General features: G+C 40.1%; 1 protein-coding gene across 10 annotated transcripts in view; it reads right to left on the bottom strand.

Annotated features, from left to right (window-relative positions):
- Window positions 1–27,635, bottom strand: part of SCML4 (Scm polycomb group protein like 4) — a 108,136-nt gene that overhangs the window by 56,516 nt on the left and 23,985 nt on the right. For 8 of the 10 annotated variants that reach the window (XM_088840661.1, XM_088840659.1, XM_088840665.1 and 5 more), the window contains one exon: window positions 1,508–1,722. The exons of the other annotated variants lie outside the window; for them this stretch is intronic. In XM_088840661.1, coding sequence (XP_088696787.1) covers window positions 1,508–1,663 — 156 coding nt within the window. In that variant the 5' untranslated portion in view covers window positions 1,664–1,722. The remainder of the gene's footprint in view (window positions 1–1,507; window positions 1,723–27,635) is intronic. 10 annotated transcript variants of the gene reach the window in all.

The raw sequence follows: 27,635 nt of genomic DNA, 5'->3' as shown, positions 1-27,635 counted from the left end.
CCCTTTTCAAGAGGCGGGAAAACTGCAAAGTTGGGCTCATTCCAAAGAGTGAATTTCCATTTTTCCTGGTCGCATAAATGCTGTGTCTGTCGGTAATTTTCTTTCTTGGGTCACAGCTCCCAGGGGAGCAGGAGAAAGGGCAAATAGGAGAGAAAAGTTTTCTGTGTGTTTCTTCAGTTCCTAGATTCACTCCCTGGCTTTAGCATGCAGAAGGGCTGCCCTGCTCCAGTCTTCCAGATGCCATTTCCAGACCCCAGCAACTGTACAGGTATCTGAGCAGAGAGACCTGCCCTGGGCCAGCTTCAGAGACACAGTTCTGGAATCGGTGTGTCCATGAGAAAAAGAAGCTCTCTTTGTTAGGAAAAGAACCAGTGATGGAAGACTTTGCTGCAAGAGCTGGCCAAGTAAAAGCTTCTTTTACTAAAACCAGTGACCCCCAAAACACTTTGAGTCACCTTCCCCCTACCCCACTGCATCTATTTCCCAGCTGTTGGAAGAACTATGGAGAGCCAAAGGCACAGAGGTTGAATTCATGACTGATCCTTCTGGAAGCTTTGTCTTTCTGCTGACCGGAAATAATTTCCATACATTTTCCTAAATATATGAGAGTTAATTGCCAATTTGCATCTTGGTTTGAGTATTCAGATCTCAAGATGGAAACATAAGCCCTTTATTTCAAGAAAAATAGACTAAGGAAAACGTCTGAAGCTCATTTTCTAATGCCCAAAAGGCTCACGGAAAACAACTCAGTGGTCTTTCTTTTCTAGCAGACTCTTCACAAACATCTTGGAGGAGAAGCACTCCCTCGGGTTTGAGTTGTTTTATGTGATTTCAGTTACATCAGAGAATTTATTTTCCACCCCCTCAAGCCTCGCCAAATCATTAATTCTTGAAAGAGTAACAGGATTTTCATTTCGCTTGATGTGCCTCCTTGTAGCCAAACTTGACGTCAGCACCTTTTATAAGCAGGAAACTATGAATTAACACCCTGAATTTTCATGATGAGTCCCCTTATTGAGGCTCTGTTAGGGAAAATTCTTCACATCCTTTGACACTAGCTTGCTCGTATTATTAATTTAAATGTCTCAGGAACATCATCTGCTTCTACTAAAATTAATGACAAATGAGTTCTGGAAAGTGGCTTCCAGAGCCGCCCTCATAAGAACAGTCAGGGGAAAGCTCAGTGTCTGAAACGCTAATTGAGATGCGAAGCTTAATAACGTGTGTTTAGCTATGACCCTAAAATCTGCTCGCCTTACAACTTTCCCCATCTGGTGTAATTTGCTTTCTCTACTTGTAAAAATGCACACGACAGCAATAGCATGTATTGTGTGCCATGTTGCAACAATGAAGCCTCGTCTGTCACATTCTTCATCAAGAGAAACTTGTTTCTCACCCTGTCTTTACCCAACTTCCAACCTTTCATTACATTTTGTGTTGGAGGTCTGCCCAAGCACCATGCCCCGGCCCAATCCCACTTTGGAGAAAGGAGATGATGGAGCCATACCTTGTACCCGGGTTTCCGCCCTCTTTTCTTTGGGATCTTCATCGCTGGTAAAGAACCAGCTGAAGCAGAATAAATGTTATGAACTGCCATCTTCATAGGTGTTGAGTGAAGTGGGGGTCGGCCTCGCTTTCTCCCCGGAATCCTCTGAGACTGCATTTCTGCTGGTGCCAGTCTTACAGAAGGAAGTGACAAATCGCTCACAGGCAGAAGAGGTGCTAAGAATTAGTCCAGACACAAAGCAAAACAAAAACAGAAGTGTTTGTTTGGTTTTCAAGGCAAACATGGATCCGGTTTGGTGATTTTGGCCATACCTACCCCTTAAGGGAAGGGAAGACCAAATAGGAGAGAGCCAGGCATTAGTCGGAGCTTTTAAAGTGCTTTTGGGCTCCTGGTATAATTTCAAGGATAGTGAATTTCCATGGGACTATAGTGAAGTAGTGAAGATACTGGCTAGGTGAACAGGACAACAGATTCCCAGCAACCAGTACAACCAATAGTGTCATCAGCAAGGAGACAGTTTTATCTATGTGCCTCAATTTCCCAGTTAGTTCAACTTTGAACCGAAATAATAATAGCATTATATAAACACAGCCAGTTTTTTCTCACATTCACTCCTATCCCTTTGGCTGGGTAACAAATAGTTATACCTTTTTTCCCCCATGAAATAAATTTAATAGTAGAAACCAATTGTATTAAAGTTGATCATGTTCCTCAGTCAAAATGTGGACAGAGATTTGCGTACAGAGGTGTTCATTTTTACATGATCCAGCTTCTAAACTCTCAAAAATAAAATGAATAGAGCCCAATAACAAGCAATCGGGGAATGGCTAATACATCTACAGAATAACACAATCAGCTAGATACAATCCTTTAATAATACTCTTTTTAATAACATGAGGTTGAGTGAAAAAGCATCACACAAACTGCAGGTAAAAGTTATCTCAACTCTGCAAAATGTTATGTGGTGATAAAGTGGCCAATAGCAAAGGTGGTAGGACTATGGGTAACTGTTCACCATGTACAAATCCTTTCCCCCTTGTACTACTATGCTCAGCATTAAAAATACTTAAATATGTACTCCAACCAGGGATTGAACCCACACCCCCTGCTTTGGAAGGCAAAGTCTTAACCACTGGACCACCATAGAAGTCCTACAAAACTCCTTTTGTTGAATAGGTTTTGAAGATTAAAGAAAGGGTAACAAACTAATTAGTACTTTACCCTAAGAATTTGTATTACTCAAAATTACACTTAACTATCCCCAAATTTCTCAATATGCCAGAAATAACTTCCTAAGGAAAAACAGTCATCTTTTAAAATAGGATTCTTTTTTCTACTTCCCTCTCCCTAGAGGGAGGAAAATCCAGGATTTGTGCTGCTTTCCAAGTCCTTCTATAGAAAGCACATCAATCTCAGGAGTACGAAGGACCTTTCCAGGTAACTAAATTGACCAACAGACTTCATGCCAATGGAACAACAGTGAAGTATTTTTGGTGGAATACTAAGTACCTCCGTGGTTGGGGAGCTGCTTGGAGAGAGTCTTCTCACAGCCCTCTCAATTCACAAAACACCGGAATGATTACATATTGTATTTCATCTATCAATCAGGGAGATGCTGCTCCCCAATTCCTTGTTACAAATATATACCATTTAAACACAGAGTCAAATCCAATTTTAAGTAATGGGACAGAAATTTTTAAAAAACTAAATAGGTTATTTTAACCATTGGGGAGTCTCAAAATAAATTCTTGGAATAATTTCAGAGAATTGGAGGAAAGCATCTACAAAATGGACCTTTCAGTAACAAATCCAGATATTATGGAAAAGATGGTGTCAAAAGTCCAGGGTCCCCCAAATCTCCCTTTCCAAAACCAAGATATGAACAAAGAAAAGTAAGAATAGCAAATATGAATACTTTTTTAAAAAGAGGTACCAATATTAGAATACAGTGGAAACAAAAAAGATGCAGATTTTTTAGGGAAAATGCAACTATGGATGACAGACAACCATAATTTATCAAATGTTTAAGGATAAGGTCAAAACTAATAGCAAACTAAAATATTCAAAGATATATTAAGAGGCTGTCATCAAGCATAAAGAGTTTCTATGTGTCTTAAAATTTTTTCTTTATGAATGAACAGCAAAATATTCCTAAAAACAAACAAAAAACACTCAAAAGCAAATGGAAAAAAATCTGTAAGCATTTAGGAAGAACAAGCAGATCATTTACAGTGGGAAAAATAAAAAGGCTAGCTGTCTTCAGCACCATTAGCCAGAAGATAATGGAATCAGTATGATGGTCATTTTTCCAGTTATTTATAGTCTCCAAACTTCCTCCCATCACAGGGACTTTGCACATATAGTTACCTTTGCCTACATTGCTCTTTCCTCTTGCTCTGACTTAGTCCCCTCATTCTTCATCAGTTAACTCAATAAAACTCACCTTGAGCTCTCATTAGAGTTTCCTAAGCTTAGAATTCCTCAGCTGTGACAATTGCATGTACAGCATCCACAATGGAACTTGGACAAAAGAAGCAGATTGGAGTGTGAGGATTACACCACCTGCAATACCTCTGACCTAGCAGTCATCTTTTTTTCTGCCAACATCTATGACACCAGGTGGGCTAACTTGTTTGCTTACAGAGGATAAAAGTTCAGACCCTTCACTATTTTTCATAGAGTTAATAAGAAGTAGAAGGATTCATTTGATGAAAATAATAGTTTTTTAAAGTATAATTACACCCTAAAATAAGACTTGAATAAAGAAAAAGTTTATCATTGGACAAATGAGTATTTTAAAAATATAATTTTTATCTAAATTATTCTATAAATTAAATGCAATCACATTAAAAACCCAAACTAATTTTAGGGTAAAAAAAGACAAAACAAGTCTCAGGACAGACTTGCCCTTCTGTTTCTTAAAACGTGTTTTTTGTTGTTGTTTAGTCACTAAATAATGTCTGACTCTTTTGCTACCCCATGGACTGTAGCCTGCCAGGCTCCTCTGTCCATGGGAGAAAACTGTAAAAATGGCAGTAGTTTTGGTACAGAAATAAGCAATCAGATCAATAGAAAAGTTAGTCCAGAAATTAAACTTATATTAAGTTTTCATTTGTTTGAAATTTAGGATCATATCAATGTAGACAGCTCAATAAATGGTTTGTGGACAAAGGGCACTTAGAAACCAATAAAATTTTACTATATTTATAAATCCTAGAGATATCCAAGATTAACACATACAAAAATAAAAGAAATATTAAGAAGTGCTGGAGACAATATAAGTCAATATTTTTATACTCTTGGGATTAGAAAGGACTTTCTAAATATGATGGAAAACTTGGGAAGTGGACATGGAAAGACTGACCACAAATGTCTTCATACAGGAAAAGTAAAATCATGGAGAAGGTTGAAAATAAATGAAAATCTGAGGAAACTATTTGCTACATATGGATCCAACAGAAGGCTAATATAAAGAACTCTTTTAAATTATTAAAATAAAATAAAATAAAAATGACACTCCAATAGAAAAATGGGCAAAGGACACGGAAAACTCACAAAAAGCACAGGCTATGTTAGAGAAGGCAAGAAAGAAAAGAACAAGAGAAGGAAGGTGGGGGGAGGTGGAAAGAAGGAAGAAAGAGAGAGAAATAAATGATCAGTTATTACCAAAAAAAAAAAAGATTCTGAACTTTACTAGTTATTTCCCAAAAAGTAAATTGAGGTATTATTTGTCATTTATCAGATTGACAAATGTGAATGACTCTGACAATACTATATCTTGGTGAGCATGTAGAGGACATTTCCATTTATTGTTGGCAGAGTTAGAAATTGGCTAACTTTTCTGGAGGGCACTTTGAAAATCACTTACAAACTTTATTGCTGTGCTGTAGCTCAGTCGGTAAAGAATCTGCCTGCAGTGCAGGAGACCCAGGTTTGAACCCTGGGTTGGGAAGATTCCCTGGAGGAGGAAATGGCAACCCACTCCAGTATTCTTGCCTGGAAAACCCTATGGACAGAGGAGCCTGGCAGACTGTAGTCCATGGGGTCACAAAGAGTCAGATACAACTTAGTGACCAAACCACCACCATATACAAACTTTATACATGCATGAAAAGGTTGGCTTGAAACTCAACATTCAGAAAACAAAGATCGTGGTATCTGGTCCCAACACTTCATGGGAAATAGATGGGGAAACAGTGGAAACAGTGTCAGACTTTATTTTTTTGGGCTCCAAAATCACTGCGGATGCTGATTGCAGCCATGAAATTAAAAGACGCTTACTCCTTGGAAGGAAAGTTATGACCAACCTTGATAGTATATTGAAAAGCAGAGACATTACTTTGCCAAGCAAGGTCCATCTAGTCAAGGCTATGGTTTTTCCAGTGGTCATGTATGGATGTGAGAGTTGGACTGTGAAGAAAGCTGATCGCCGAAGAATTGATGCTTTTGAACTGTGGTGCTGGAGAAGACTCTTGAGAGTCCCTTGGACTGCAAGGAGATCCAACCAGTCCATTCTAAAGGAGATCAATCCTGGGTGTTCATTGGAAGGACTGCTGCTAAAGCTGAAACTCCAATACTTTGGCCACCTCATGCAACGAGTGACTCTGATGCTGGAAAGGATCGGGGGCAGGAGGAGAAGGGGACGACAGAGAATGAGATGGCTGGATGGCATCACCGACTTGATGGACATGAGTTTGAGTGAACTCCGGGAGTTGGTGGTGAACAGGGAGGCCTGGTATGCTGTGATTCATGGGGTTGCAAAGAGTCAGACACGACTGAGCGACTGAACTGAACTGAACTGAACCGATACATGCATGCTTCCTATTCTAGCTATATCACTCCTAAGGATTTGTCCTAAGAAGATAATCTGGGGGAAAAAAACAAAAATATAAGGCTAAGGATATTCTTCAAACATCATTTATATTAATAATAGTAAAATATTGAAAGCAATCAAAATACCTATCAAAGTAGCCTCAGTTTAGTAAATTATTTCACATTCATAGAATGGAATACTTGTGTGTATATATTAATACACACATACATATAGATACATGCATCTATAAAGACTGTAAAGTAGCATTTATGGTATGATTCTATTAATAACCTTTTTACATATACAGATTGAAATAAATCTGCATGTGCTTAGGCATAGAAAGAGGTCTGGGAAAGATAATCATCAAAAAGGCTGAGAGTAGTGGTCTCTGGGCAAAAGAATACTGAAAGATGTTTTTGCTTTCTTTTTTGTACCATTATGCATTGTTTGAAAACTTTAAGCCATAGGTAGGAAAACAGTTTAAAGGGAAAAATAAAAAATAAGTGACTAATTCTCATTCTCTGAAAGTTTCTATTGGCAATTTTTGTTTCTTTCGATGGCCTTTTGTTTTCTTGTTTTCTAATGGTTTGGGCTCCAAAGCCACAGAACTTCACTGGCCACTGCTTTAACATCTCAAGTAAATTGAAACAAAAGGCAAAAAGATGTTATAACCAACATTACAGAGAAGGTTGTTTCAGAGCTAAGAAGACTATCCATAAACAGATGGTGGATGGGGTGCCTTGCTGGGCCCCTAAGAGAACCAGCTCACCACACTTAGCCACCTTGATACCACCTCCTGCAGGCTCTTCTATCTAGTTGGCTACTGGGTTACTGCTCTCTGCCCAGAGATTTCCATTCATCTCCAAAGACCTTCGAAGACCTCAAATGCTGTCCAAGGACATTTGAGCCATGGACACATAATCTGATATCACCAATCATATAAATAATTTGAGAACTGTCAAAATCTCATGGTGTATATGACAACTCTGATTTTTTCTGCTTTCTCTTGAGGACTTCAGTGAATACAGATGGCCTCTGTTCACTTCAGAATCGAAGCCATCTTGGAGCAAAGAGTTTTAGTAAACATTAAAAGATTCTGTCCCTAGAACAACATTCAAGTTTCAACCAAGTTATAACCCCTTAAGTAGTTGTCAGATCCTGGCAATGTATTAAATCAAGTGATTTGCTGCTGGTTTCCTAAGTCTCCTTCTTCTTACACCCCCTACTCAAAAAAAAAAAAAAAAAGGCTTGGCTAGAAATATTATAGCTGAAGCCAAGAGAAACTAAGATCTGGTCTATGAATTTGGGGATGACAGTTTCCCTGTTAACTTTGCAAATATAATACATGTAAATCAAGATCCTGGCTAATGGTTCTTCATCAAGGTAAAGAACAAGGAATTACCAAATTCAAAGCACACACCAATCCCATGGGACCACTGAGTCACCTAATTCAATCCTGAGGCATATGTTATATATCCACCCATTCATTCACTCTTTCATTGATTAATTTATCCAACAAATATCTGTTGAATATGCACAGGCACTTGGATTACAGACGAGAATAAATAATTCACATCTCTTCAGATATTCACTGTGGAGAAGCAGACAAGTAAGGAGGCAACAATAATACATGGAGTAGAGGGTATACCAAAGATTTCCTATTAAATGACATGTGAACATCAGGGATGAAAGAAATCATTCTTTTAACTGGGTTGGAAAGAAGCAGGCAGGAGAAGCACAGAAAAGGTGACCTCGGAGCCTGGCTTTTCCAAGCAGAAGAAGCTAAGAGCACAGAACTGGCAACAGAGTAGTTTGTGCAGGAATGCTTGGTGGTCCCTGGAGAAGGGATGGGCCAACCAGACTGGAGGCAGGAGCAATGGCTGCCTGTTGCTTCTAGAAGTACTGAGAGGAGGTAGTTACAAGGCTCTCTAGCCTCCTAATGCACTTGAGATTATTTCCTTCTGCATGGGATGGGTCCCTGACCTTAGTGTCGCTCTCTTTTTCACTGTCACTTTAAAAATACATCCAGAATCCTATTTTCTCTTGTTCTGGGGCACCAGTTGAATTCACCATAAGCCAGAATTTCTGGTGTCATTTTTTTTTACCATCAGCCTCGTATGCTCCTTAATAGCCACAGCTCCCCACGCTGTTTAGGTCTGTATGTGAGGTGGTTTCAAGTAGTTAAGATGCACTTTGCCATCTATCTAAAATTCAGCTGCTCTCCACGGTGGTCTAAGTCTTTCTGCTTCAGAGTCTTTCTCTTCTGCATACTGGTCTCTCTCTTCTCTCAACTTTCTTACTGCCTATTGCCTGCGCCACTAGTTTCAGCAGGCACTGATTAAATGATGGTTTATATCATTCTCTCATTGTTTCATGCACATAAGTGATTTCTGTCCACCCCTGGAGGCCAGGGGCTGTGTTTCTTTCATCTGTCAATCTTCACTTCAAAGCACCTGGTACAACGTTGCCCCCACAGAGTGCACCTGGCACCTGTGGCAACGCTGTTCACCGTGGAGTCTGCCATCTCACTGAGGCTCATGGCCCACAGTTAGGGTCAAAGCTCTGTATTCAAATGTTTTAATTTTGGATAGAAACATATCAGTATAATAGAACACTTTGCTGGTCAACGAAAGCTTCATACCATAAGAAGCGGGACAGCAATATAATCTGTTGAATGGAAAAGTATATTCCCTTAAGATACATTTTTTTCCCCAATTCTGTCACATGAATTGGGCCAACAGAAGCCAAAACCAACACTCATGTGGACTCACTCCTAGCACTCACTCTTTGCTCTCTGATACTATTTTCCACTTAAAACCAACACTCCTTAGAGAGCTGATTCCATATCTGGGGGACAGAGAAAGGTTGGAATTAGCTTGGAACATCTTATTATTATCAGACAAGGATGACTGCTAAGAGGACAAAGAAGCAAGTTGTAACAATTTATGAATCAACAATAATAAATGGTGATATAGTAAACTGGAATGATTGTGAAAGGCTATGAGTTCTTTACGATATTCAGAAGACTAAGCTAAGGTGCACCAAACTCTATTTGTAATTTTTTTTAATGCAATAGAAGTAAGAATAGAATAAAATATGATTTATATTTCTTTTGTTGATTTTAGTAAGTATAGGAGAGCTTTGTTGTTGTCGTCAATAAGTTGTATCTGATTCTTTTGCAAAGCCATGGACTGTAGCCTGCCAGGCTCCTCTGTCTGTGGGATTTCCCAGGCAAGAATACTGGAATGGGTTGCCATTACCTTCTCCAGGGGACCTTCCCCAGCCAGGGACTGAATTCACATCTCCTGCGTTGGCAGGCAGGTTCTTTACCACTGAGTCACCAGGGAAGACCAAGGGAGGGTTAATCTACAGGTATTTTTGTTCCATTGATTGCATACTGATATGCCCTTAGTCTTTCCATGTCTAAATACACATGGAAATGAATAACTGTCTTTCTATATCTAATACAAAGAAATGGCAAATAAGTCAATTTGTTCTGGAAAAATAGGAATCAACTTAGGAACAAAAAGGACTGGGTAGCCCCAGTTGTCACACATAATAACCAGGTATAAAGTGGGTTCAACAGAACATTCTTAGGTGATGAGTCTGTTAAATGTCTTTAGAGGGATTACAGTGTGGTAACTTATTCCCTCAATCCCCAGACATTTAGCTTCCAGATGCAGATAGTAAGTATACAGAGACTTCAAGGAATAAGTGTCTCCTTGCCCACAGCCAGAACTTCCAGCTCTGCTGCTGGGTAGGTGAAGGGCCTTCCCACTCCCTTGTAACTGGTCGTTGGCTGAGAGGGCAGATTCTAAAACCTGTCACATCCATTCCACCCTTGGCTAAACTTATAAAAGCTCTTCCCTTGCTAATACTGGAACCTTCCTTGTATCCAGTAACAGTGCAGCAACCAGGGTGATAGAGAGCCAAAATTTTTATATTTAAGAAGGAAAGATACATGAAGCAAGAACAGAGAACATGCACCTCAAAGTGGGGAAAACACGCATCCCGATCTTCAGGGTTAGGGAAAACATTAGAACATTTGAAAGCATGAGATAGGTACACTACAGAGTGACAAATTATTTACCAACTGGGCAGTAAATCAATCAACTATTTTCTGGGTCTCACCAGTCCCCTCAGCCGGCACAGGAAGAAGAGACATTTGCTTCTGACTCCAGCACTGCTGTCTGGCTTAGAGCTGCTCCCGAGAGGTGTACTTGAGAGAACAAGGGAAAGCAGAGGCCAAGCCCCGAAGGCGCTGGCTGCTACCTTGTTAGGGAAATGAACATGAAGGAAGTCTTGCTTGGGTTTCAGAAGCAGGAGACCAGGCCTCTGACCTGCTTCTGATCTGCCTGGACACAGACCAGATTCTGTGCATGCCTGCAAGCATAGCAAGTCAGGTGGCACTTTAAAATGAAAGGAAGGGAGTGGGTCTTGGAAGTCTTAGGCCCCTGGAAGTCTGGCCAACCCCTCCTTCCCACCCTGCCTGGGGTCTAAGGAAATCCTATGACTCACAAGGTGAAACAAAGAGTATTATAAAAAGTAAAATCAGAGCTGCATTTTTGCATGCAAACTAATGGTTATATCAGTATGCAGCCTAGGATTAGAACCAGGAGCCCCCAAACTGCAATTTGAAGTCTCACCCATGGGGTGTATGCACCACCCAGAACCTTTTCCCAATTAGGATTCCTGATTGCTATTAACAAGGGACTTTCCCACCGCTGCTTAAGTCTGGATGTTGGTCAACCTAATTTGGTGATGTATGTGCTATAACTCTTTTCTGTTGTTTGTGTTTCTTTTCTTTTAATGACTGTATTTTGAAATTAAGCCAAATAGCCCTCTATTAAATATTGAAATTGTTTATTTTGGGTGATGAGTGATTTCTTTTGTTAATGAATCTTTCGAACATAAAACATAAGTAAACTTTTTGGCAAAACACATCTTCCTGTTTCAAATGTTCATCTTTTTTAAAAAATCAAGTTCCCCACACTGAGAGGCCTTCCCTCCCTTCCCTCCTTCTGTAAGGAGACATCCTTACAGAAAACAGCTCTCTGGAGATTCTGTGGACCAGACCTGGGCCTATCTCCTTCAAGCTCCATTCCTCACACTCCCCAGCAATTCTCTATATGAGAGGCCTGGTACCCAAAACAGTTTTTCAAGGTTGCCATGACAGCTGACCGCTGGCTGGGTTTGCCCAGTGGGAGGTGCCAATCTGAGTTTGGGGGGTGGCTGTTGGCATGGGTGAAGCCAAGGGCTCTATCATCCACCATCTTTGCTTTGCTAGGCTCTGCCAGAAACAGCTTCTACTCTGAGGCTCCAGCTCCCACTAGACAGGCCCACACGGTCCCACACTCTGGAATGGCCTGGCCCTGCCTCCAGCATCACCACCTTCTCTCTAGCCTGCAGCAGTATCACTGCAGGGACTGTGGCTAATGGTCCAGCCTCCTGGGTTGGCCCATCCATCACTATACCTGCATGACATGCCCAGACCTTAAATACTAATGAGATTTCCTAGTTAGACCCCACAGGCAGACATGGAATGGCAGGTCAGCTAGTGACCAGGCAGAACTTTGTAAGAAAGACTCCTTTGGGAATTTCCCATCTTTCCTGCTATCTCAAAGAATGGAGTCTGTCTTTCTGTTGCCATACCTGGAGCTCTGCATAGCTGCAAACCCCTGGGTTGTGTGGAGAAGGGAGGTGATAGAATGCTTTCTACCATTGCTGTGGTTAGCAGAATTGTGGTTAAGAAAAGTAAGAGCACATAATCTTCAAGATAAATGTTTAAATTTACATAGTAGCACAGATAGCCTGCTATCATATGGTAGGTGAGGAAGATATACATACATATATATATTCATAGATATATATATACACTTTTATATGCATAAAATATCTCAGGAAGTATTAAAAAATGGCAGCAATCATCTCTTGGAAGTTGGTAGCAGGGGGACTGGAACTTTTCTCTGCACACTGTTTTCTACCTTTTGTATTTCGTGTCTATTCAAAAATAAAAATAAAATAAATGAGCGCATCTACAAATTCTACTCCAGAGAAGAATAAGTGAGTGGCTCTGCCATCCACAACCATTAAGCAGCAGGGCTTTCTGCAATAACATGTGGGGGGTAGGATAGGCCAGGTGCTCTGGACTCTTCAAGGACCACAAATCACAAGTCATTCTGTGGGTGCCACACTCATCAGGTGCCATAATTGTGTGCATTCACACTGACCAGATACCTAATATCCCAGTAATGTGACTGATTGGACCAACAGCCATTTCAGTGGGCATTCATAAATTCACAAATTCCTTCAGCTGCCTCCCAGGGTCAGCCCTGTGTAGCATGCCAGGAGCTGGTAATGGAGCTTGCTAGAGGGACAAGGGGGGAACCTGACCCTTCAAGACACATTTCCACATCTCTATAGGTTCTAAAGAGATGGCACTGACACAAAGGGAAAGCTTAAGTGGTACTAGGTAACACAGTCAACTCACTGAGCATGTGCTGTCTGGAGAGATACAGGAGCGCACTTATTTGGCCAGTGCTTGTGACCTACAGGCTAATCTAAATACTTTTAAAGGATTATTATAGTTTCAGTAGCAGTAGGGCAGCTTGTACTGGAAGACATTGTCTCTGCTGGGAGGTGGAATCAGTGAATTTCTGTCACTTGGGCTCTGAACTCAGTCCACAGTGTAAGGAAAGTCACTTTTTAGGGCAGCTATATCTTTTTTTTTGCAAACCACGATTTCCTGTTTTGTTCTCTATTTATACTTTACATTTAGTTTTAAGAAAGCACTAGTGGTTTGGTGTTTTGGTTGTTTCTAGTTCAATCTTTATCAACAAAGCAAACTTTCTTTTCAAGACTATGTTTTGTAATATAAGTGAACAGTAGGCCTAGATTCTTTTAAAATACTTTGCTCAGAAAGATTCTTAAAGCTTTAATATTAAGACAAATCACAACTCTCTAAATCAATGTCTCATGAAGTGGGAATCCACTCAGCAGTCTTAAGGGTTGCGAATTCCTCAAGGATTTCACACAGGGCTGTTTTAGACAGCATCCTTTCAACACAAATGTTTTCACACAAAATTTCAGGCACACAGTTGTTCAGGTTGAAGTGCAGAAATGTGTAACTATGATATCTGCATTATGATACTCTTTGCAAAACACTAAATATCCAAGACACTTTGTTAGTTGTCTCAAGACTTAGCAACTCAATGTTTGCCCTTGAAGAATTCATTGTCTAAGAAAGATACACGCCTTGGCTCCATGTAGGCGTGATACAGCACTCAATAGAATACAAATACGAAAACAACTCAGGAACCAAAGCCCTTGCCTCTTTGCAAGTCAAGGAAAGATGTATTTTAGAGATGAATGGCAACAGCCCTTAAAACTGATTTTGGTCCTCTGTGTTCACTGGCAGAAAGCTTTGCTTTCCCGGTATACAAGGACCGTATGTGTTTCTTTGATTGCGGGGCTTGTAGGAGAAGCCGGTGCGGCCACTGAGTAAGGACCAGGTCTACACACACACCACCTTCCAGGGGGCCCCTCTGGCATGTTGTGGCACAGCCAAATTCTGTCTCAGTCTTCTAGGATGGCTCAGAGCCTGATGACACTTGCGGGTCACTGGAGAAGCAGAAGCGGTCATAGCACACACTTGGGGTCCAGATAAGGAGCAGTGGCTGGTCACCACAAATACAAAGCCTCTGTAGAACAGGCCTGCCTGCCCGTGGTATAACAGCCAAGTTTATGTTCAGGTTTTCCCTAAGCAACTCCTGCTTCCCTTGGGATACACTACCCATGGAGCATGGGATCCCAGGTCCCACCAGTCCCCATCAGCTGCTTCCTTCACATCTGTGCCTGAGATGCTGGTGCTGGTAGACATGGTAACACACAGGACCAACAAGGTAACAGAGGATGACTCAGTAAATGGATGAAAGAAGCATCTGAATGTGCACACATTATTTTGTTAAATGCTCACGATGAGTCTTTAAGGCAAATATTATTATGTACCCCCACTACACAGATGAAGAGTCTGTCAAACCTACACAGATGATGGCTCAGAGAGGCTGTGTCTTGTGTCAGACGCAACCTTTCCCAACCAGCACCTGGTTAACAAGATGTTAGCCATTGAGACCCAAGGGGCTGTCACCTCTCAGGGCTTTTTGCTTCTGACTGGAGGTGGAGTCGGAGATGTTGCATTTTAAAATGTCTGATCAAAAAGTCTGGAAGCCTCGCATACAATTTGAGAGAAATCAAGGATGTTATTATTGTTGTACCTGGGCTGGGTAAAGTTAGTGTGACCTACCTCCTGGGGCCCTGCAGGCACTGAATCCTTAGCAAATAAGATTTGATTGACTCATAAAAAGAAAGGGAGGGAGAAGAGCACACAATGACACAATTGTGGCCTTCTACTGGCCACCTCATGCGTCGAGTTGACTCACTGGAAAAGACTCTGATGCTGGGAAAGGTTGGGGGCGGGAGGAGAAGGGGACGACAGAGAAGGAGATGGCTGGATGGCATCACCGACTCTGTGGACATGAGTTTGAGCGTACTCCGGGAGTTGGTGATGGACAGGGAGGCCTGGCGTGCTGTGATTCATGGGGTCGCGGAGAGTCGGACACGACTGAGCGACTGAACTGAACTGAACTGCAGGGTTGTGAAAGAAAAGTTCAAAAAAAGAAAAAAATAATAATGACTTTCATCTTGGCCCCTCTCCAGTGGGTTGGCAGTCAGCAAACAGGGGCCTCCCGGATAATTTTCCAGATCTTCTCCCCTTCTCAGAGGTCTCCTGAGGCTGTGCAACAGCAGTTAAATCAATTCTTAATTAGCTTTCAGCATTTATCTTTTGAAAATCCAGACCTATATGAATATTGATTGAACACTTTTGACTTACTGGGCACGGAGCATGTGTGCTAGGTCCTGGGATACAGAGGGGGATTGGGACAAGCCTACAAATGGAAAAGTACCTGTAGTGGCAGGTGCCTCTGGTCTGGGACAAACCTTGCATACTTGCTGCAGGAAGCAGGCAGACAAGTCTCAGCAGGAGTCAAAGCACAGGAGCTGAGGACGACAAAAAGGGCTGAAGAGTACAGGGTGGGTGCCACTGGGCCAACTTTTATTTTTCAGAACAAGAAGAACAAGGATGGGATTAGCCTACTGCTTAAAGTAGACTGGAGAGGTCACAAGTGACGGTGAACTGATACAACAGCTCAGGGACTATTTGCTTCTGTTTAGGATGGGAAGGGGAAGGGTTTCAAACTGGAGATGGCAGAACACAGAGTTAAGAGAGAGGATGGCTGACTGGAGCCAGGGCAGAAGAATTGAAAACTGTTCATCACTTTCATGAGCTCAGTCTCTCCAGGCTCAGACAAACCCTTCCTCTGGGGCAGTAAGAATGTACACGTAGGGTCTCAGAGCTACTGTTAGAAATCTCTGAGGACTCATGGAAAGAGAAGTACTAGCAGAGGAAAGGGACATATTTTATCCCAATTTTCAAAACTGAATTCTGAAAGTGAATAATCCATTACTGAACTGATTATTAAACAAATTGGTAAGCTTTTATAAAAGAATGAGATCACCGCTAAACACTGGAACATTGGTTCGCTAAGCGCAAATTCCCTTAAAGTTTAAGGGTTAACCTAACTAGATTTTTTGGTGGGATAAGGGGGTGAGATGGGGAAGTAGAGATTAGGTGGAAATAAGGAATGCTATAACCACGGGCTGTCTTGATATCGCAAAGTATTTGACAAAATTTCCCAAGATTATTTCATGGATCAAGATAGAGAATGTGAGCAGAGGATAATACTTTGGGATAGAATTTTAACTAATGAGGTACCAATTTGCATAATTAATGAAAACACCAATCTGCCAGTTGCCTCCATTGGCATGCTACATGTCTCTAGTTTTATTAATAGTTATTAATACATTCTCCCTGATGACATGGATGAGGATCCGGAAAGCAGGCCTATCAAATAAAAACAGATGACACAAGTCTGGGAGGGACAGCTAATGCTACACATTACAGAATTAAGATTCAAAATTTTTCTAGCCAGGTAGACCAAATCAATGAAATAGAAACTTTAAAAGATGAAATATTTAAAATCTTCATTCATAGATGTAAAGGAGAGATTTGACAGGAAAGGTTTCCTATGTGGAAAGGATCTAGGAATTTTAGTTAACAACAATAACATCACATTCTGAAGTTTTACATTGACATGAACTTTGGGGGAACACTATCCAGACCAGTGCAAGTACTTTATATTGATCTTTAATTTGGGGAAATCAATTTGGGCTTCCCTAATGGAAGAGTTGACTCACTGGAAAAGACTGATGCTGGGAGTGATTGGGGGTGGGAGGAGACGGGGACGACAGAAAATGAGGTGGCTGGATGGCATCACCGACTCTGTGGACATGAGTTTGAGTGAACTCCGGGAGTTGGTGATGGACAGGGAGGCCTGGCGTGCTGTGATTTATGGGGTCGCAAAGAGTCGGACACGACTGAGCGACTGAACTGAACTGAATGGTTCAGTGGGTAAAGAATCTGTCTGCAATTCAGGAGACACAGGAGACTTAGATTCAATTCCTGGGTTGGGAAGATCCCCTGGAGAAGGAAATGGCACCCACTCCAGTATTCTTGCCTTAAAAAATCCCTTGGACAGAGGAGCCTAGCAGGCTACAGTCCAAAGGATCACAGAGTCAGAAAGGACTAAACAACTAAGCACAAGCACTGTCTTTATCTTACCATCTGTGGTGGCATGTTAACTAGAATATGAATTTCTATAGAAGTCTTTTGCTGTACTTTAAGGCATTTTTATTCCTATATCGCCTGGGAAGAAGACGAAAATCTGATAGCCCTTTTTGTAATTTAATAATAATTTATTTACATTCAAGCTAACTTGTGCAAGTAAAGTTTTCCATTTAAAATTTAAATTTCCCAAGTACAAATATCTGGTTTAATTGAGATACAAATATATACAGTGAAATGCACAGGTATTAAAGGTACAGCTCAATGAGTTTTGCCAAATGTATATACCAATGTAATTCATATATCCCCAGCAAAATACAGAACATTTTCTTCACCTCAGAAAGTTCCTTTATGCCTCTTTCCAGTCAATTGCACTCCTCCAAAGCCAACCATTGCTCTGATTTCTATCACCATAGATTGGTTTTGTCTGTTCTTGAGTTTCATATAAATGGAATTATACAATATGTATTCTTTTGCATCTGGCTTCATTAGTTCATTAAGTATATTTTTGCTGCTGCTGCTGCTGCTGCTAAGTCACCTCAGTCGTGTCCGACTCTGTGCGACCCCATAGATGGCAGCCCACCAGGCTCCCCCGTCCCTGGGACTCACCAGGCAAGAACATTGCAGTGGGCTGCCATTTTTGCATGTATCAGTAATTCATTTCTTTTTATTGCTGAATAGTATCCTGTTATATGAATATTCCACAGTCTGTTAATCCATTCACCTGTTGATAGACATTTGGGTTATTTCTGTTTTTAAGCTATTTTGAGCAACTTTGATGGAAAGATTCATGTACAAGTCTTTTGTGGGCCTGTTTTCATTATCTAAGGTAAATACCTGGTTCCAAATAGGAAAAGGAGTGCGTCAAGGTTGTATATTGTCACCCTGCTTATTTAACTTATATGCAGAGTACATCATGAGGAACGCTGGGCTGGAAGAAGCACAAGCTGGAATCAAGATTGCTGGGAGAAACATCAATAATCTCAGATATGCAGATGACACTACCCTTATGGCAGAAAGTGAAGAGGAACTCAAAAGCCTCTTGATGAAAGTGAAAGAGGAGAGTGAAAAGGTTGGCTTGAAGCTCAACATTCAGAAAATGAAGATCATGGCATCTGGTCCCATCACTTAATGGGAAATAGATGGGGAAACAGTGGAAACAGTGTCAGACTTTATTTTTTTGGGCTCCAAAATGACTGCAGATGGTGATTGCAGCCATGAAATTAAAAGACACTTACTCCTTGGAAGGAAAGTTATGACCAACCTAGAGAGCATATTAAAAAGCAGAGACATTACTTTGCCAACCAAGGTCCGAAGAGTCAAGGCTATGGTTTTTCCCATGGTCATGTATGGATGTGAGAGTTGGACTGTGAAGAAAGCTGATCACCGAAGAATTGATGCTTTTGAACTGTGGTGCTGGAGAAGACTCTTGAGAGTCCCTTGGACTGCAAGGAGATCCAACCAGTCCATTCTAGAGGAGATCAATCCTGGGTGTTCATTGGAAGGACTGATGCTAAAACTGAAACTCCAATACTTTGGCCACCTCATGGGATGAGTTGACTCACTGGAAAAGACTCTGTTGCTGGGAGGGATTGGGGGCGGGAGGAGAAGGGGATGACAGAGAATGAGATGGCTGGATAGCATCACCAACTCGATGGACATGAGTTTGAGTGAACTCCGGGAGTGGGTGATCGACAGGGAGGCCTGGCATGCTGTGATTCATGGGGTCGCAAAGAGTCAGACACGACTGAGCGACTGAACTGAACTGAACTGAACTGAAATACCTAGGAGTGGAAAATCTGGTTCATGGGACAGGCTTCTGTTGAGCTTTGTAAGAAACTGCCAAACAATTTCCCAGTGTTTGTGCCCTCTTCACTCCACCAGCAGTGTGAGTATCCATATCCTCACTTTCAATGCTTTCAGTCTTTCATTTCCGTCATTTAGTGGAATTTAATCTTCATCTCTTAGATGAGTAGAGATGTTGAACGCCTTTTTTATGTGTATACTGGCTGTTCACGCATCTTCTGTTTAAAGTACATGTTCAAGTCTTTTATTGAGTTATTTGCCTTTTTTATTATTGAGTTGTATGAATTCTTTATATATTTTAGATACAAGTCTTTTGTCAAATACCTGTACTACAAAACTTCTCTCAGTCTTGCCTATTTACTCTCTAACTAGTGTCTTTTAATGAGCAGAGATTTTGGTTGTCTTTTTTTTTTCACTGAAGTCCAATATAGCAAACTCTAGTTGATTAGTGAGTTTTGTGTCCTCTCCAAGGAATGTTTTCTCACCCCAAGATCATGAAGTTATTCTTCTGTTTTCTTCTAATTTAGAAACTTTGTGATTTTACTTATTACAGTTTAAGCCTATCAGTTCAGTTCAGTCGTGTCCGACTCTGTGATCCCATGGACTGCAGCACGCCAGGCTTCCCTGTCCATCACCAGCTCCCAGAGCTTACTCAGACTCATGTCCATCAAGTCAGTGATGACATCCAACCATCTCATCCTCTGTCATCCCCTTCTCCTCCTGAGCTCAAATCTTTCCCAGCATCAGGGTCTTTTCCAGTAAGTCACTTCTTCACATCAGGTGGCCAAAGTATTGGAGTTTCAGCTTCAACATCAGTTCTTCAAATAAATATTCAAGATTGATTTCCTTTAGGATGGACTGGTTGGATCCCCTGCAGTCCAAGGGACTCTCAAGAGTCTTCTCCAACACCACAGTTCAAAAGCATCAATTCTCTGGCACTCAGCTTTCTTTCTTTTTTTTTTTAGTGCATTTGTATGACATTCAAGAACAGCAAAAACCTATGGATTAGAAATAAGAATAGTTGTCATTTTTTTTTCTAATATATCTTTGGGGCTTTACACTGAGTTAGAGTTCCTATCAGAGGGATAACAGCACCACGGCAGCAGTGGATCCTCATGAAGGAGGCACACGAATGACTGGGTTACAAGAGTTACAGGAATGAGAGCTGCTCATTTCCCGGAAACCACAGCTCACAGAAAACCAACAAAGGCACGAGATACAGACCATTCACTTATGAATGTGTAAAACTCAAAAAAGTCCACATCACTCCTACAACATATCAAAAGTGCCTCAGAATTCACACAATACCAACTTTCTCATGGTTCTGGTTAAATTACATATACCAGTTTATAACAAACTGGAGAGGGTGTGGAGAAAAGGGAACCCTCTTACACTGTTGGTGGGAATGCAAACTAGTACAGCCACTATGGAGAACAGTGTGGAGATTCCTTAAAAAACTGGAAATAGAACTGCCATATGACCCAGCAATCCCACTCCTGGGCATACACACCGAGGAAACCAGAATTGAAAGAGACACATGTACCCCAATGTTCATCGCAGCACTGTTTATAATAGCCAGGACATGGAAGCAACCTAGATGTCCATCCGCAGATGAATGGATAAGAAAGCTGTGGTACATTTACACAATGGAGTACTACTCAGCGATTAAAAAGAATACATTTGAATTAGTTCTAATGAGGTGGACGAAACTGGAGCCTATTATACAAAGCGAAGTAAGCCAGAAACAAAAACACCAATACAGTATATTAACACACATATATGGAATATAGCAAGAGGATAACGATAATCCTGTATACGAGACAACAGCAGAGACTTGGATGTGTGGAGCAGTCTTTTGGACTCTGTGGGAGAGGGCGAGGGTGGGATAATTTGGGAGAATGGATTGAAACATGTATATTATCATATGTGAAACGAATCTGATGTGGTTGGGGGCTCCCCACCTCAATACTCTGTGGATTTAAGAGGCCGTTTCTTCCGGAAGTGTATAAATTAGCCTGGGATAGAAACTGCACGCTGAATTTACTAATTAAGAAATGAGAAACCAGAACTATAAAGGTGGCATAGAAATACAAGAAATCATTCTTAAGTAATTTTTTAAAACTTTAAACAGAGTTACAGATTTTGCCTTTTTTTTTCATTTTTATAACAAACTTTTTATTTTTAATAATATGTATTTAAAAAAAGATATTTGGGCCCAACTACAAAACCATAATCTGGGTATCCCATACTTCAGTATCTCATATTGAATATATCTTTGTATAAAATTTAGAATACATTCTTTTTGTATATAAAATAAAAATTAACCAATTTTACAGATTCAAGTATGAAGCTGCAGCTATATTTCTAGCATTTATGCATTTTTTTCTTTTTTTATTTTTTAAAATTTATTTATTTTAATTGGAGGCTAATTATTTTACATTATTGTATTCATTTTGCCATACATTGACATGAATCTGCCCCGGGTGTACATATGTTCCCCATCTTGAACCCCCCTCCCACTTCCCTCCCTATCCCATCCCTCTGATTCATCCTAGTACACCAGCCCCGAGCATCTCATATCATGCATCGAACTTGGACTGGCGATTCGTTTCACATATGATATACATGTTTCAATGCCATTCTCCCAAGTCATCCCACCCTCGTCCTCTCCCACAGAGTCCAAAAGACTGTTCTATACATATGTGTCTCTTTTGCTGTCTCATATACAGGATTATCATTATCATCTTTCTAAATTCCATATATATGCGTTAGTATACTGTATTGGTGTTTTTCTTTCTGGCTTACTTCACTCTGTTAGTCCAACTCTCACATCCGTATATGATTACTGGAAAAGCCACAGCTTTGACTAGATGGACCTTGGTTGGCAAAGTAATGTCTCCGCTTTTTAATACACTGTCTAGGTTGGTCATAGCTTTTAGGTCTATGATTCATCAAATTAACAATTGAGTTTGGTGTGAGATAAGATTCAGAATTCATTCTTCCCCCATACAGATATTCCATTCCGTTCTGTCGCTTAGTCGTGTCTGACTCTTTGCGAACCCGTGGACTGTAGCCTACCAGGCTTCTCCGTCCATGGGATTCTCCAAGCAAGAATACTGGAGTGGGTTACCATTTCCTTCTCCAGGGGATCTTCCCGACCCAGGGATCGAACCCAGGTCTCCCGCATTGGAGGCAGACGCTTTAACCTCTGAGCCACCAGGGAAGACCTACAGATATTCAGTTATTTTGAACTAAGTGTTTTGGGGATTACAGATATTCAGTTATCCCCAAAACAATTAGTTCAAAATGTTTTTTCTCTCCGTTGAATTGCTTTGGTGCCTTTGTCAAAAATCAATTTACTGTATAAATTTGAGTCTATTTCTGGACTATGTATCCTATGTTGTTGACAGAATTGTTTATCCTGGTGCCAATGTCAACTTCTTTTGGTTACTATAACTTTATAGTAAATTTTAAAATCAGGTAATGTGAGTTCTACAACTTCATTTTCCTTTTTCAAGTTTATTTCATAATTTACATTTGCGTTTCCACATAAGTACAAAAAAATCTGCTGGTGCATTTTTTTTTTTTTATTGGCTGTGCTGCATGGCTTGCACATTCTCAGTTCCCTGAACAGGGTTTGAATCCGGGCCACAACAGTGAAAGCCCGGAATCCTAACCATTAGGCCATGAGGAAATTTCTGCTAGCATTTTGACTGTGATTGCATTGAATCTATATATCAATTTTGAAAAAATTGAAATTTTACCAATATTGAGTCTTATAACATGTACACAGAGTATATCTCTCCATTTATTTATGATTTCTTTGGTTTTTCTTGGAAATATTTTTGTAGTTTTTTAGTGTAGATATCTGGTCATTTAGAAGTAGCTTACTTCTAGTAGAACATATAGTCAGTGTACAAAAGTCAGTTGTATTTCTACATAAAAGCAATAATTGGAAAACGAACCATTCCAGTAGCATCAAACACCAAAATATACATAAAGATATCACGCGCATGTTTTATTAAATGTATCATTAAATATGCTTTGTTTTTTGATACTATTGGAATGGTTCTTTTTCCAATTGTTACTTTTGTATGGAAGTACAATTGACTTTTGCACACTGACTCTGTATTCTACTAGTAAACTACTTCTAATGACCAGATATAGTAAGGTTTTTTGTACATTCCTTTAGGTTTTCTTTATTCACAATACTGTCTGTGAATTTAAAATTATATTTCTTTCTAATTTTTTAAAAATTTCGTTTTCTTGCCTTCTTATAACAGCTGGCACCTCCCAGATAACACTGAACATAAATCGTGAAAGAGGATAGACTGGTTTGTTCCTGATTGTAGGGGAGAAGTTTTTCAATTTTATCCTTAAGTGTAGTGTTATTTCATTTTCCATCAGGTCAAAACATTTACAACTTCATTTATAATCTCTTATTTAACATAATGGTTATTTGATAGCATATTTTTTATTTTCACATATTTAGGATTTTCCTAATGTTTCCATTATTGACTTTCAAAGCATTCTGTATGACTTCAATCTTTTGAAATTTGTTATTATTTTATGGACCAACTTTTGGTCTATCTTGGTGAATGTTCTATGTACATTTGAAAAGAAAGACTATTCTGCATTTGTAGGGTACAGTGTTCTATAAATATTAACTAGGTTAATTTGGCTGATATGCTACTCAAATTCTCTTTTATAAATTTTTAAAATTTTTTTATATACTTGTTGTTCTACCAAGTATACCTGAATGTGCAGTATTAAAATATGCAACTCTAATTATGAATTTGTTAATTTGACCCTTTAGTTCTGACATATCTTATAACATGTGCTTTGAGGCTGTTGCTGAGGTACAGATACATTTAAGATTTTAATGTCTTCTTGATGATTTGACTGTTTTATCATCATGAGTATCTCTATTTCTGATAAAACTGATTGTTTTTAAGTCTACTTTGTCTGATATTAACATAGTCACTCCATCTTTCTTATGATTAATGTTTGTGCAATTTATATTTTATTGATCTTTTACTTGTAACCTATCTTCAGTTTTATATTTAAAATGTGTCTCTGGGGGCCATCTTGCTAGGTTTGTTTTATTATCCAATCGGACAAAATTATTGTAATTATTGAAAGAGTTGACTTTGGGTCTACCATCTTGCTATTTGTTTACTACTGGTCCTTTATTTCTCTTTTCCTACTTTATTTTATGTTAATTTTCAATTTTTATTTTACCTTTGCCTTTCAATTTTGAGCTGTTTGCTTTCTTTCTTAGTTGTGTTCAAGTTCACTTATCATTTGTTCTTCAATGGCTAATCTGTTTTTAAGGCCATCCAAGCATGTCTTATATTTCATTTTTTATCTTGTATTTTATGTCTTATATTTTATTTTTGTATTTTTATCTTGTATTTTATTTTACTTTTTAGCTCTAGAATTTAATTTCCATTTATTTTTATTTCAGAGTTTTCATTTCTTTCCTGAAATATCCTTCTCTTTTCCTTAAATTATATAACATATTTATAACAGTTATATAATTATCAGTACTTATCTGACAACTCCAATACTGAGTTCATCCAAGAATATGTTCCTATTGACTATATTTTTTATCAATAATGAGTGACATTTTTTCTGCTTCTTTACATGTCTCTCTCCCTCTCTCTTTAAAAGTTATAATTCAGAGACTTGTGTATAGAAAAATAGTGGAGAATGGAACATAATTTTTAGCCTGCTTTTATTTCCCAGGTTGCAAGCCCTTTCCTCTGCCAGGTGGCTATTCAGGTTTACCTAGAATTGAGTTGAAATGCTGCTGGTGCAGTTTTATTTAGACTGAGTTTACCTAAAGTTATTTAGATTAATCTGCCCAACTCCCAGCCAGTTTCCTTGATTTTTTTGTTTACCTTTGAATTGAACTCCTGTACAGCCCGCAGAACTTAAACACCAGGAGAATATTTGAAACTATGTGGTTTCTCTCTGCCTACAAGCCACTCTTCCACTGGTGCTGTCCCAAAAAATTTAGAAAGGGGGAGATAATGATATTGGGGTTTTTGCAGGTTTTATGAATATATTTCTGTGCCACTTATTAATTAATTGCTTCCCAGCAACAAATGTGTCTTTCTTTGCTCTATTCCATGATACCAGAGCTGGATTCTACAGACTGTATTTCGCCTTTGCCAGTTGGCTTGATGTTAGCCCCTGTCAACAGACGGTATTGGAAAGACATCGCAAATCTGGAAGAGAAAGACTTTTTCTTCTTCCAGTGTTTTATTTTTTTACATGGTGGCAAGTGGGTCAGTATGCAGGGACCCTGGCAGTGTTCCTAGCACGAAAGATGGTTCTTGGGTTCAGAAGCAGGCTCTCTCCAACACATGTCAACACACTGTCTCCACAGGCAGAGGTCTGAATCCTAGCTTTACAGGGGCCTCTTCCTCTGAGTTTCTAAGTTTCTTCATTAATCACTTATCCTTCAGCTTTAGGGATAGTTTCTGTTCTCTGCAGTTACTACTTTAGAGTTCTTTTTTACCTCTCTCAGTAATTAACCATCTTTTACTTAGCAATTCTTTATATCAAATTTTTCCTACTAAAGTTCCTGGTGCGGTTTACACCTCGGACGGATCCCAGGGGTCTTTTAGTGCTTCCTACCAGTGCAAGAATAGCAAGGAGAGATAAGAAAGCCTTCCTCAATGACCAATGCAAAGAAATAGAGGAAAACAACAGAATAGGAAAGACGAGAGATCTCTTCAAGAAAATTAGAAATACCAAGGGAACATTTCATGCAAAGATGGGCTAAATAAAGGACAGAAATGGTATGGTCGTAACAGAAGCAGAAGATATTAAGAAGAGGTGGCAAGAATACACAGAAGAACTGTACAAAAAAGATCTTCAAGACCAAGATAATCACGATGGTGTGATCACTCACCTAGAGCCAGACATCTTGGAATGTGAAGTCAAGTGGGCCTTAGAAAGCATCACCACAAACAAAGCTAGTGGAGGTGATGGAATTCCAGTTGAGCTTTTCAAATCCTGAAAGATGATGCTGTGAAAGTGCTGGACTGAATATGCCAGCAAATTTGAAAACTCAGCAGTGGCCACAGGACTGGAAAAGGTCAGTTTTCATTCCAGTCCCAAAAAAGGGCAATGCCAAAGAATGCTCAAACTACCGCACAATTGTACTCATCTCACACGCTAGTAAAGTCATGCTCAAAATTCTCCAAGCCAGGCTTCAGCAATATGTGAACCGTGAACTTCAAGATGTTCAAGCTGGTTTTAGAGAAGGCAGAGGAACCAGAGATCACATTGCCAACATCCACTGGATCATGGAAAAAGCAAGAGAGTTCCAGAAAAACATCTATTTCTGCTTCATTGACTATGTCAAAGCCTTTGACTGTGTGGATCACAATAAACTGTGGAAAATTCTGAAAGAGATGGGAATACCAGACCACCTGACCTGCCTCTTGAGAAACCTGTATGCAGGTCAGGAAGTAACAGTTAGAACTGGACATGGAACAACAGACTGGTTCCAAATAGGAAAAGGAGTACATCAAGGCTGTATATTGTCACCCTGCTTATTTAACTTCTATGCAGAGTACATCATGAGAAATGCTGGGCTGGAAGAAGCACAATCTGGAATCAAGATTGCCAGGAGAAATATCAATAACCTCAGATATGCAGATGACACTACCCTTATGGCAGAAAGTGAAGAGGAACTAAAAAGCTTCTTGATGAAAGTGAAAGAGGAGGGTGAAAAAGCTGGCTTAAAGCTCAACATACAGAAAACTAACATCATGGCATCTGGTCCCATCACTTCATGGCAAATAGATGGGGAAACAGTGGAAACAGTGGCTGACTTGATTTTGGGGGGCTTCAAAATCACTGCAGATGGTGATTGCAGCCATGAAATTAAAAGACACTTACTCCTTGGAAGAAAAGTTATGACCAACCTAGATAGCATATTTGGAGAAGGCAATGGCAACCCACTCCAGTACTCTTGCCTGGAGAATCCCACGGATGGAGGAGCCTGGTAGGCTGCAGTCCATGGGGTCGCTAAGAGTCGGACACGACTGAGCGACTTCACTTTCACTTTTCACTTTCATGCATTGGAGAAGGAAATGGCAACCCACTCCAGTGTTCTTGCCTGGAGAATCCCAGGGACGGGGGAGCCTGGTGGGCTGCCGTCTATGGGGTCACACAGAGTTGGACACGACTGAAGTGACTTAGCAGCAGTAGCAGCAGATAGCATATTAAAAAGCAGAGACATTACTTTGCCAACAAAGGTCCGTCTGGTCAAGGCTATGGTTTTTCCAGTGGTCATGTATGGAGAGTTGGACTATAAGGAAAGCTGAGGACCGTAGAATTGATGCTTTTCAACTGTGGTGTTGGAGGAGACTCTAGAGAGTCCCTTGGACTGTAAGGAGATCCAACCAGTCCACCCTAAACGAGATCAGTCCTGGGTGTTCATTGGAAGGACTGATGTTGAAGCTGAAACTCCAATACTTTGGCCACCTCATGCAACGAGTTGACTCATTGAAAAGACCCTGATTCTGGGAGGGATTGGGGGCAGGAGGAGAAGGGGATGACAGAGGATGAGATGGTTGGATGGCATCACTGACTCGATGGATATGGGTTTGAACATGAGTAAACTCCGGGAGTTGATGATGGTCAGGGAGGCCTGGAATGTTGCGATTCATGGGGTCGCAAAGAGTCAGACACAGCTGAGCATCTGAACTAAACTGAACCAGTGCTTTATATAACACACTGTTATATAA

Source organism: Moschus berezovskii, chromosome 10 (genome assembly GCF_049115385.1).
Source record: "Moschus berezovskii isolate FMDL1 chromosome 10, NW_MosBer_1.0, whole genome shotgun sequence".
NCBI classification, from domain to species: domain Eukaryota; kingdom Metazoa; phylum Chordata; class Mammalia; order Artiodactyla; family Moschidae; genus Moschus; species Moschus berezovskii.
The sequence above is the reverse complement of the archived record's forward strand: the minus strand, read 5'-3'. Positions and strand labels throughout refer to the sequence as shown.